Source organism: Nicotiana attenuata, chromosome 3, assembly GCF_001879085.1.
Source record: "Nicotiana attenuata strain UT chromosome 3, NIATTr2, whole genome shotgun sequence".
NCBI classification, from domain to species: Eukaryota; Viridiplantae; Streptophyta; class Magnoliopsida; order Solanales; family Solanaceae; genus Nicotiana; species Nicotiana attenuata.
The window spans coordinates 60,937,536-60,951,076 of NC_031991.1; the positions used below are offsets into that span (position 1 = coordinate 60,937,536).

General features: G+C 41.6%; 1 protein-coding gene across 1 annotated transcript; it reads right to left on the reverse strand.

The window, feature by feature from the left end:
- Positions 5,710 to 9,241, reverse strand: LOC109224419 (RNA-directed DNA polymerase homolog). Its single transcript, XM_019389000.1, has 2 exons — positions 8,822 to 9,241; positions 5,710 to 5,853 (listed from the first exon to the last, which is right to left on the reverse strand). The coding sequence occupies exons 1-2, from the start codon at positions 9,239 to 9,241 to the stop codon at positions 5,710 to 5,712; spliced, it is 564 nt and encodes a 187-aa protein (XP_019244545.1).

The following is a 13,541-nucleotide window of genomic DNA, read 5'->3' on the forward strand; positions in this document are numbered from 1 at the left end:
GTTTGTTCTCATAATAAATTGATTATACCAGCTAAAGTTGGGACTAAGACCCTGATTTTGAAATATATAAAAGGTGAATATAGGCCCATTCACCTATCATGTGAACCACTTATAGATGCATATATAAGATGGTTACATGTATGTTTATTGTCAACCTGCAGTTTGGCATTTGAAATTGCTTTTCTCACTTAAGAGCATAATTTTCAGATTATGAAATCAAGACAGTTCATCTTGATAATACTGGTTTATATACAAGCTAGTTTAGCAGTGAATACCTCCTATTAATGGCTAAACTATTATTTATGAGAATAAAGCTTCATGTGTTGGTCTAAGATTTTCTAAATTGCATATAGTAGGACTTATATGCATCAGACCAACAATATATGATAAGTCCTCCCCTCACAATTGGTTTAGGATCAGAAATCAAATATTTTACTATTTTTTGATGTGTGGTATATGATTAATTTCTCTACCACAATGCACAAAGATATGTTTCCCAAAGAAGATTGGGGATATATGTTAGTTTTTCTAACATTTGGGGGATGGAATAAACAACTGAAAAATATGCTATATGAATCGAATTATCATTAATATGATCCTCACTTAGAAGATAATTCAAGTCAAATGCCAGAAGCATTTGCCGATCCAAAATCAAATATCATATTTCAGCTGCAAATGCTCCTATTAAAATTAAAAGTCCATGAAGGATAGAGTTTACTATACGCATGAAGCGTGGTAGACCAATCGGTTCCAAAGGTAACAATCCTTGAAAAATGATAAGGAGCTAATGATCAAAATGATCATAATGAGGAGGAAATGAGCTCTAGAAGAGCCCACGACATAACATTTCATGAAACTCCAGAAGAAGTTGAGGTACCTGAAAATAAAGAAAGTGATGAGATCTCAACAAGTTATGTCGCTTGGGAACCGATACAAAATGATCGTCGACGATATATTTGATACAATATAGTGCATAATACTGTGAAATATTGTGAGGATTGGACCAGTAGTCCAGACACCTGAAGATGTCATACCATTTAAATGCGAGTCATAACCTATATGACTCATTTGATTAAATCTCTATAGAAATTCTTGAAGGATTTAAAAATGCCTGAAGCATATAGTTCAAAGTCTCGAGAAATGTACTCGATCAGATTACACAGGTCTTTGTACGGTTTAAAGGAATCTGAGCGCATGTGGTATAATTGCCTCAGTGAATATTTGCTGAAAGAGGGTTACCTAAGTGATGTTATTTGTCCATGTATTTTTTTATAATGAAAATATCATCAGAATTTGTTATACTTGCTGTTTATGTTGATGACATAAATCTTGTTGGAACTCCAGAAGAGCTCCAAAAGGCAATTGAATATCTAAAGAAAGAATTTGAGATGAAAGATCTTGGAAACACAAAACTTTATTTTAGTCTGCAAATTAAACATTTAGCAGATGGGATTTTTATCCATCAATCTGCCTATACAAAAAGGGTCGTAAAATGCCTTTACATGGACAAAGCGCACCCGTTAAGTACACCAATGGGTGTTCGATCATTTGAAGTGAATAAGGATCCGTTCGGACCTCCAGAAGAGTATGAGGAACTCATTTGTCCTGAAATACTCTATCTCAGTGCAATTGCTATGCACTTATGTATCTTGCTAATTCTAACAAAGGTGGTACAGATCGTATTGGTTATGCAAATACAAGATTAGAATGCGGAGACTAAAATATTTGAAACAAGATTTTCATTAGGGGGAGTAAAATACGCTATGTAGTCTTTTTTCCTTACTAAGGTTTTTTCCTATAGGGTTTTCCTTATAAGGTTTTTAATGAGGCACCTAGCAATGCGTATTACTAAATATGTGTACTCTTTTTCCTTCAATAGAATTTTTTTCCACGGGGTTTTTCCTAGTAAGGTTTTAATGAGGCACATTATCTTTTAATGAACATCCAAGGGGGAGTGTTATAAATATATTATATTATGAATGTTCATTTAGTACTCCGTTGTAAATAGGCTTCCTGAAGAAGCTTATCCATATGGGACTCCGCCGTAAATATGTTTATCTATTTAGTACTCTATTAGAAATAAGCCTCCTGAAGAAGCTTATCTCTTTGGTACTCGGTTATGGATAAACATTACACCCGGTAGAAGATTATCCATACCGGGTACAATAAGCTTATCCTTTCGATACTCCGTTATGGATAAATATTACCCCCGGTAGAAGATTATCCATACCGGGTCCAATAAGCTTATCCTTTCGATACTCCGTTACCCGGTAGAAGATTATCCATACCGGGTACAATAAGCTTATCCTTTCGATACTCCGTTATGGATAAACATTATCCTCGATAGAAGGTTATCCATACCGGGTATAATAAGCTTATCGTTTCGATACTCCGTTATGGATAAACATTATCCCCGGTAAAAGATTATCCATACCGGGTACATTATGCTTATCCTTTCGATACTTCCGTTATGGATGAACATTACCCTCCAGTTGAAGATTATCTATATCTGGTACAGTAGCAGCTTGCTTTCTTCTATAAATAAAGGAGATTTCAGTTTATTATGTACATAAGTTTTGAAGTTGAATAATATATCAGTTTCTCTCTATATTTGTCTTTCTTTTATTGTCTTTATTTTATAACAGTTTCTTACTTATTCTCTTGCTATTTTTTTTTTTTAACTAACCAAATTTTGACCTCTCACTAATAGGTACATCAGATATTTCTTATCTATTCTCCTATTAATGCTTTTTTTTTCTTTTTTAACCTAAGACAACTCTTTGTTACATATATTAATTGAAGAAGGAGTTCTCAACTAATTCTCTTCTTCTTTTTCCTTTTTTTGTTGTATGGTAATTTTATTTTTTCTCCAAAAAAGTACACTTGTATTTGTAAACTTTATCCAACTTAGAATACACTTATAAAGGATGAAAAGGTGAAAGAAATTTCGCTAAGGAGCGCGTTGCGCGTGTATCTCGTATCGATGAATATAAATTTTATAAAAACTACGTAGATATTAATTTTTATTAAGGAAAAACAAAATCAAGTTCCTACAGCAATAATAAACATTAATCCTTATTTCCCAAATTGAATAAAGGAAGATCTCTATTCTACGAAAGTCCCCATATACTTTATTATTTGGACTTTCTTTAGGGATAGCTTTAGGTTCTTATTACTATCATAATAAAGAGATTATACATGTTGATATAAATGCTCTTACTTTCTTTAGCTCAATAATAATAGATAATATCAGTCAGCCACATATCCCTACTCTAATATTTGGTTGTTACATGTAATAGCTATACGCTAAAAGCATTTATTGATAGTAGAACAAACTACGAAAACTCTATTATAATTTTCTTAAACAATAATCGCTTGAGTTGGAAATAGACATTAGCAATCTAAAAATAGTCATGAACTCTTGAGTATGATTTCTGTAGAATTTGCTTTAAGTTTGTGTTTTTTTCTTCTACAGTTAACTTAGCAACTGGAGTTTCTGATATCTCAAAGTGAAAAACTTTTAATATCACCTGGATTATTATTGTTTCGGAATAAATAATTTTTAAAATTATAAATTCTTTTGAAAATAACTTTACTCGACTTACACAACTTATTTTGGTAGGGTAAATACCTAAATATTAGGGTTTATATATAGTTCAAATAAGGAAAGATATAATAGTCAAGACCTTAGTTAGTTTAATGTTCCAAATATTAGAAATACTGCCACGACCCTATTCCCCGAACTCGATCGTGATGGCACCTCTCGTGAAGACAAGGCCAGCCAACTAAACCTAATTTAGCTTGTTAAACAGTTAAACAACATACAACAGTCTAAAACATGATTTAATAATATTAAGTTGTCACGACCCCAACCCCGATCGTGATGGCGCCCAACACAATGCTAGGCAAGCCCGACCAATTTCACAACCTTAACCCAATTCCTTATACAGTTCATTATTAATTAACACAGATAAATAACCAAGTCATAACACTAGAAGTCTGAAATAAGAGTTTAACATGCGGAATATCAAATAAAATCCTACTACATAGCCCAAAAAGATCCGATGTCACAAGTCTGAGCCTCTAATACAGGTTTATCATCCTAATGCATAGTAGTCTAGAGAATACGAAATAAAAATGAAAGATAGAAGGGAGAGATCAGGGTTGCGGACGCCATTGCAGCTACCTCGATGCTCCCGGGAATGTGCTACTCAGCAGAAAATCCTCACTCAGCCTCAGATGCACCTAGATCTGCACGCAAGGTGCATGGAGTAATGTGAGTACTCCGACCCAGTGAGTAATAAACATAAATAAAGGCTGGTAATAAGAAATCATGGATAAAACACATTGTAATCTATAATACGGCAGTTTAAACCAAGTAGCATGAAATCAATAAACTAGTGAAGTAGAAACATGGAAAATCTACAACAGATAAGCAAATAAATGATAGCTAAATAAGGAATGCAGCACATAATACGGTACTCTCTAGTACCCGCTGCGGCGTGCAGCCCGATCCATTTATTTATCGTCGACGGCGCTCACTGGGGTGTGCAGACTCTGGGAGGGGCCCCTTACGGCCCAAGCGCAATATCAAGCCATCTCGTGGCATCAGCTAGGCCCTCGGCCTGGTACCAATATTAATATAATACTGCTGGGGCGCACAGCCCGATCCATACTCAGTCCAGAAATCACATAAGCCCCTCGGGCCATAATAAAATAGTAGTTCTCAGCCCAAAACATCATTAGAAATTTCATTTAAGTTTCTAATCGGAGTAAAAGTGGCTGAGTTTATAAAACAGTATTAAACAATAGGACTGAGTTCAAGTAATATGTCAAAATAGTGAGAAAACAGTGATAGCAATCCCCGAAGGGTTCAAATAAATGGCATGAAGCCCAAATATGACAATTAGTCAAATCAAATAATGATACCAAATATGCTTCAATCAATTACGCGGTAAAAACATCACTCGGGACGGACCAAGTCCAAATCTCCAATAGTAAATGATCCCGCGCTCATCGTCAAGCGCGTGTCTCACCTCAATATAGCACTACGATGTGCAAATCCGGGGTTTCAAACCCTCAGGACATCATTTACATCATTACTCACCTTAAACCGGCAAAAACTCTAGCTCACTATGCCCTTGCCTCTCAAATAGGCCTCCTCGCGCGTCGAATCTGACCAAAAGCAGAGCAAATATGTCACAATATGCTAAAGGAACAAAACCCAATCAAAAACAATCGAAAAATATAAAAAATCTCGAAATTAGCAAAAACCCGAGCCCCGGGCCCACTTCTCGAAACTCAGAAATTTTCACATCAACGGATTCCTTATCTCCCCACGAGTTTATACATATCAAAAACACAAGAATCGGAGTACAATTAACCCTTCAAATCCCCAATTTTTGCTCTCTTAAGTTCAAGCCCTAAACCACCATTTTTGTCCATTAATTTCTTAAATTTTCACTCCTAATCCATGAAATAGCACCATAGAATCGTGTTTTGGGTCCAAAAATCCATACCTTATCGAAGCTCCTTGGAATCCCTCTTCAAAATCGCCCACAATTCTCCAAGTCCGAAGTTAGAAATGAGAAACCCTTCAAAATTCGCGAAGATGAACTTAAATACCTTCTGCCCAGTCATAAGCGCTTCTGCGGTCCTACCTCCGCATCTGCGGAATTCCTTAAGTCCAGCCTGACCGCATCTGCGGTCCTATAACCGCATCTGCGGCTCCGCAAGTGCGGTCCCCCTATCCGCATCTGCGATTCCAGCATTTCCCTTGCCTTTCCGCTTCTGCGACTTCCTCCGCTCCTGCGATACCGCTTCTGGGGTCCCAATTCCGCAGAAGCGGAAATACTAGAAGCAGTAGGGTCTGCAATTTGCACAAGTCCAAAACTCTCCGTTAGCCATCCGGAATCACCCCGAGGCCCACCGGGACCCCAACCAAAAGCACCCACACCTCCTAAAACCTTATTCAAACTTGTTCCCATCATCAAAACACCTGAAACAACACCAAAACCATCAAATTACATCGGATTCAAGCCTAAGTTCTTCTAAAAATTCCGAAACACGCATTTGATCAAGAACCCAACCAAACCACCTCCGAATGACCTGAAATTTTGCACGCACATCCCAAATCACATAAAAAAGCTACAACAACTCTTGGAATCCCATTCCGACCCTCGGATCAAAATCTCACCTATCAACCGGGAATCGCCAAAATACTAACTTCGCCAATTCAAGCCTAACTCTACACCGAACCTCCAAAATCACTTCTAATCACACTCCTAAGTCACAAATCATCCCCCGAAGCTAACCGAATCATTGGAATTCATATCCGAGCCCTCTAACACATAAGTCAATATCTGGTTGACTTTTCCAAACCAAGCCTTCCTTCAAGAGACTAAGTGTCTCATTTCCTACCAAAACCACTCCAAACCAACTCGAACATATATAACACGGATAACGAAGCATAAAGAAGCAGAAAATGGGGAAAACGGAGCGGTAACTCACGAGACGACGGGTCGGGTCGTCACATTCTCCCCAACTTAAACAAACGCTCGTCCTCGAGCGAGTCGAGAAACATACCTGAAGCCTCAAATAGGTGAGGATATCTGCTCCACATCTCCCACTCGGTCTTCCAGGTGGCCTCCTCCACGGGCCGACCTCTCCACTGCACCTTCACTGAAGCTATATCCTTCGACCTCAACTTTCGAACCTGTAGACCCAAAATAGCCACTGGCTCCACATCAAAGGTCAAATCATCATCCAACTGACCCGTGCTGAAGTCCAACACATGAGACGGGTTCCCAACATACTTCCGGAGCATAGAAACATGGAATTCCGGATGCTCACTCGACAAGCTGGGTGGCAAAGCAAGCATATAAGCCACCTCCCCAATCCTCCTAAGTACCTCACAATGCCCAATGAACCGCGGACGAAAATTCCCTTTCTTTCCAAATCTCATAACACCCTTCATAGGCGAAACTTTCAGCAAGACCTTTTCACCAACCATGAAAGACACATCTCAAACCTTCCGGTCTGCATAACTTTTCTGACGCGACTGCGCTGTACGTAGTCTCTCCTGAATCACCTTCACCTTCTCTACGGCATCCTGAACTAAATCTGTCCCCAGTAGCCTAGCCTCGCCGGGCTCGAACCAACCAACTGGAGATCTATATCGTCTCCCATACAAGGCCTCATACGGTGCCATCTGAATGCTAGACTGATAGTTGTTGTTGTAGGCAAACTCTGCAAGTGGCAAAAACTCATCCCATGAACCTCCAAAATCAATGACACAAGCATGCAACATGTCCTCCAATATCTGAATGGTACGCTAGGATTGTCCGTTCGTCTGAGGATGAAACGCTGTGCTCAACTCCACCTGAGTACCCAACTCTCTCTGCACGGCTCTCCAAAACTGCGCAGTAAACTGAGTACCCCTATCTGAGATGATAGAAACCGGAACACCATGCAATCGAACAATCTCCCGGATATAAATCCCTGCCAGCCGCTCTGAAGAATAGGTAGTACACACAGGAATGAAGTGCGCGGACTTGGTCAGCCGATCGACAATCACCCAAATAGCATCAAATTTCTTCAAAGTCCGAGGAAGTCCAACAACAAAGTCCATAGTAATCCTCTCCCACTTCCACTCGGGAATATCCATCTGCTGAAGCAAGCCACTAGGTCTCTGATGCTCATATTTCACCTGTTGACAATTGAGACACCGAGCCACAAATCCCACAATATCTTTCTTCATCCTCCGCCACCAATAGTGCTGTCTAAGATCCTGATACATCTTCGCGGAACCCGGATGAATGGAATACCGCGAGCTATGGGCCTCCTCCAATATCAACTCCCGAAGCCCATCCACATTGGGCACGCAGATCCGACCCTGCATCCTCAACACGCCATCATCAGCAATGGTCACATCTCTGGCATCATCATGCTGAACTCTGTCCTTAAGGACAAGCAAATGCGGATCATCATACTGGCGCTCTCTAATTCGATCATACAAGGAAGACCGAGAAACCACACAAGCCAACACCCGACTGGGCTCCGAAATATCTAGCCTTACCAACCGATTGGCCAAGGCCTGAACATCAACTGCAAGGGGTCTCTCCCCGACTGGAATATACGCCAAACTCCCCATACTCACTGCCTTTCGGCTCAAAGCATCGGCCACTACATTGGCCTTCCCCGGATGATACAGAATAGTAATATCATAATCCTTAAGCAACTCTAGCCATCTCCGCTGCCTCAAATTAATATTCTTTCGCTTGAACAAATGTTGAAGACTGCGATGATCAGTGAATACCTCACAAGATACGCCATACAAATAGTGCCTCCAAATCTTCAAGGCATGAACTATGGCAGCCAACTCCAAATCATGAACAGGGTAGTTCTTCTCATGGGGCTTCAACTGACGAGAAGCATAAGCAATAACCCCACCGTCCTGCATCAATACACAACTAATCCCAACTCGCGAAGCATCACAATATACGGTATATGAACCTGAAGCTGATGGCAAAATCAATACTGGAGTTGTGGTCAAAGCTGTCTTGAGCTTCTGAAAGCTCTCCTCACACTCGTCCGACCATACAAATGAAGCACCCTTCTGAGTCAACCTGGTCAAGGGCGATGCAATGGATGAAAATCCCTAAACAAATCAGTGATAATAGCCTGCCAACCCAAGAAAACTACGAATCTCTGTGGCTGAGGACGGTCTAGGCCAACTCTGAACCGCCTCTATCTTCTTTGGATCAACTTGAATACCCTCACTGGACACCACGTGTCCCAAGAAAGTCACTGAACTGAGCCAAAACTCACACTTGGAGAACTTTGCATAAAGCTTCTCCTCCCTCAATCTCTGCAATACTACTCGCAAATGCTCCGCGTGCTCCTCCTGACTACGCGAGTACACCAGAATATCATCAATGAAAACAATAACGAACGAATCCAGATAAGGCCGAAATACACTGTTCATCAGATGCATGAACGCTGCTGGGGCATTGGTCAGCCCGAAAGACATGACAAGAAACTCATAGTGACCATATCTAGTCCTGAAAGCAGTCTTAAGAATATCTGAATCCCTGATCTTCAACTGGTGATAGCCCGAACGAAGATCAATCTTGGAAAACACCCTCGCTCCCTGAAGCTGGTCGAACAAATCATCAATGCGAGGCAGGGGATACTTGTTCTTAATTGTTACCTTGTTCAATTGCCTATAATCGATGCACATTCTCATTGTGCCATCCTTCTTCTTCACAAACAGAACTGGCGCACCCCACGGTGACACACTAGGCCGAATGAACCCCTTATCTAGGAGTCCTGAAGCTGCTCCTTCAATTCTTTCAACTCCGCTGGTGCCATACGATATGGCGGAGTAGAGATGGGCTGAGTGCCCGGCACCAGGTCAATACCAAAATCAATGTCCCTGTCCGGTGGCATGCCCGGCAGGTNGCTATTATAATCTATTAAAAGTAATTACCTAGTTAATATAATTTTTTTAAAGATTATGCTTATAGTTTATAATTATTTATAATAATTGTAGTTAAATAAAATAAATATTTATAGCTAATAATAATTTTTTTTATAGCTTATAATATTTAAAAACCAAAAAAGAAAAAGAAATAATTTTTTTTTTAGAAATAGCGACCAACGTTGGTCGCTATTTTGGTCAAACGGTCAAAACTCAATTACCGACCAAAAATAGCGACCAACGGTTGTCGCTTTTCCTAATAACAGAGTCAAAAACGGGTTCTCCCCTCCCCCCCCCCCTGTCACGACCCCAATCCCGGTTGTGATGGCGCCCAACACACTGCTAGGCAAGCCCGACCAATTAACAACCTTAACCCAATTCATTATACAGTTCATTATTAGCTAACACGATTAAATTACCAAACCAACATAATAGAAGTCTGAAATAAGAGTTAAATGTGAGAAATTTCAAATGACCATACTATTACATAGCCCAATAGATCCGGTGTCACAAGTCTGAGCATCTAATACATAAATACCAACCTAATGCAAAGCAAATCTAGAAAATGCGGAGGAAACAAGAAGATAAAAGGGAGAGATCAGAACTGCGGACGTCAATGCAGCTACCTCGATGCTCCCGGATATGCGCTGCCTAACTGAAAATCCTCAACAGCCTCAGATGCACCTGGATCTGCACGCAAGGTGCAGGGAGTAATGTGAGTACTCCGACCCAATGAGTAATAAACATAAATAAAGGCTGAGAATAAGAAATCCTGGATAAACACATTGTAATCTATAATACAGCAGATTAAACCAAATAGTATGAAATCAATAAGCCAATGAAGTAGAAACATGGAAAAACTACAACGGATAAGCAACTAAATGATAACCAAATAAAGGAAATGCAACACATAGTACGGTACTCTCTAGTACCCGCTGCGGCGTGCAGCCCGATCCATTTATTTATCGTCGATGGCGCTCACTAGGGATGTGCAGACTCCGGGAGGGGCCCCTTACGGCCCAAGCGCAATATCAATCCATCTCATGGCATCAGCTAGGCCCTCGGCCTGGTATCAATATCAATATAATACTGCTGCGGCGCGCAGCCCGATCCATACTCAGTCTAGAAATCACATAAGCCCCTCGGGCCATAGTAAAATAGTAGTTCTCAGCCCAAAACATCATTAGAAATTTCTTTTAGGTTTCAAATCGGAGTAAAAGTGGCTGAGTTTATAAAACAGTATTAAACAATAGGACTGAGTTCAAGAAATATGTCAAAATAGTGAGAAAACAGTGATAGCAATCCCCTAAGGGTTTAAATAATTGACATGAAGCCCAAATATGACAATTAGTCAAATAAAATAATGATACCAAACAAGCTTCAATCAATTACGCGGTAAAAACATCACTCGGGACGGACCAAGTCCAAATCCCCAATAGTAAACGACCCCGCGCTCATCGTCAAGCGCGTGTCTCACCTCAATATAACACTACGATGTGCAAATCCGGGGTTTCAAACCCTCAGGACATCATTTACATTCATTACTCACCTCAAGCCGGCCAAAACTCTAGCTCGCTATGCCCTTGCCTCTCAAATCGGACTCCTCGCGCGTCGAATCTGACCAAAACCAGAGCAAATACGTCACAATATGCTAAAGGAACAAAATCCAATCGAAAACAATCGAAAAATATCAAAAATCCCGAAATTAGCAAAACTCGAGCCCCAGGCCCACTTCTCGAAACTCAGAAATTTTTACATCAACGGGTTCCTTATCTCGCCACGAGTCTATGCATATAAAGAACACCAAAATCGGAGTCCAAATGACCCCTCAAATCCCAATTTAAAATCTCAAAATCTCAAGCCCTAGTTCTTCCATTTTTGGCTAAATTTCCATGAATTTCTAGGTTAATTTCACATAATAATCAGTTTTTAGTTAATAGGACTNTCCCTCTCCTCTCGCTCTCGACGGCGAACTAACTCGATCTCACGAGCGATATCCACCACCTCCTCAAACGTAGCACCCAATACTCTTTCTCTAGTCATCAGAATACGGAGATGGTAGTTAAGGCCATCTACAAACCTCTGAATCCTCTCACGATCTGTCGGAATCATCCAAATAGCATGACGGGCCAACTATGAAAACCTCACCTCATACTGGGTCACGGACATATCCACCTGTGTCAACCACTCGAACTGTCTACGCAGCTCCTCTCTGCGGGACTGCAGTACATACTTCTCCAAGAAGAGAGCGGAGAACTGCTGCCAAGAAAGGGGTGTTGCGCCGGCAGGCCTACGTCTCTCAAAGTCCTCCCACCAGGTAAGAGCAGCCCCGGTAAACTGAAAGGTGGTAAATGCCACACCACTAGCCTCAAGAATCCCTGTCGTACGGAGCATCCGCTGACACCTGTCAAGAAAACCCTGGGCATCCTCGCCCTCAGCACCACTGAATGTCGGAGGCTGGAGTCTACCAAACCTCTCAAGACGACGCTGCTCATCCTCCGGCATAACTGGAACCCTGAACTCCTGTGCTGGTGCAACCTGCTGAGCTGGAGGTGCCTCTGGCATCTGTAGTCCCTGCACTCTCTGCTCGGGTGTGCGAGCAGCGGGGGTCTGATTGCCTCCCCCTGCCTGCGAAGTAGCTGCTGCCGTGGTGGCTGAAACTGCCTGAGCTAGGCCAGTGCAAACTGTCAAGATCTGAGCCAAGGTCTTCTGAAGACCCGGAATCACGATGGGCACAGCTGGTGCTTGAACTGGTGCTGCTGGAGTTTGATCTGGAGCTGGGGCAGCTGGTGGATCAACAGGTGCTGCCCTCGCTACTCTGCCTCTGCCACGACCACGACCGCGTCCACGGCCTCTGGTGGCCTCAATGGGTGGTACTGGTGGTCGTCCACCTCGTCCGGTCGCTCGTGTCCTCACCATCTGTGAGAGAATAGAATAATAGAAGTTTTAGTTCTCAGTTCAACAAAGCCGCACGACAAGAATTTCAAGAATGTGAGGTTTTTCCTAAAGGTTTTGCAGCCTCTCGAGGATAAATACAGACGTCTCCGTACCGATCCGCGAGACTCTACTAAACCGGCTCATGACTTGCGAGACCTAGTAACCTAGGCTCTGATACCAACTTGTCATGACCCCAACCCAGTCGTGATGGCGCCCAACACAATGCTAGGCAAGCCCGACCAATTTCACAACCTTAACCCAATTCCTTATACAGTTCATTATTGATTAACACAGATAAATAACCAAGTCATAACACTAGAAGTTTGAAATAAGAATTTAACATGCGGAATATCAAATAAAATCCTACTACATAGCCCAAAAGGATCCGGTGTCACAAGTCTGAGCCTCTAATACAGGTTTATCATCCTAATGCATAGCAGTCTAGAGAATACGAAATAAAAATGAAAGATAAAAGGGAGAGATCAGGGCTGCGGATGCCATTGCAGCTACCTCGATGCTCCCAGGAATGTGCTACTCAGCAGAAAATCCTCACTCAGCCTCAGATGCACCTGGATCTACACGCAAGGTGCATGGAGTAATGTGAGTACTCCGACCCAGTGAGTAATAAACATAAATAAAGGCTGAGAATAAGAAATCATGGATAAACACATTGTAATCTATAATACGACAGTTTAAACCAAGTAGCATGAAATCAATAAACTAGTGAAGTAGAAATATGGAAAATCTACAACATATAAGCAAATAAATGATAGCTAAATAAGGAATGCAGCACATAATACGGTACTCTCTAGTACCCGCTGCGGCGTGCAGCCCGATCCATTTATTTATCGCCGACGGCGCTTACTGGGGGTGTGCAGACTCTGGGAGGGGCCCCTTACGGCCCAAGCGCAATATCAAGCCATCTCGTGGCATCAGCTAGGCCCTCGGCCTGGTACCAATATCAATATAATACTGCTGCGGCGCACAGCCCGATCCATACTCAGTCCAGAAATCACATAAGCCCCTCGGGCCATAGTAAAATAGTAGTTCTCAGCCCAAAACATCATTAGAAATTTCATTTAAGCTTCAAATCGGAGTAAAAGTGGTCGAGTTTGTAAAACAG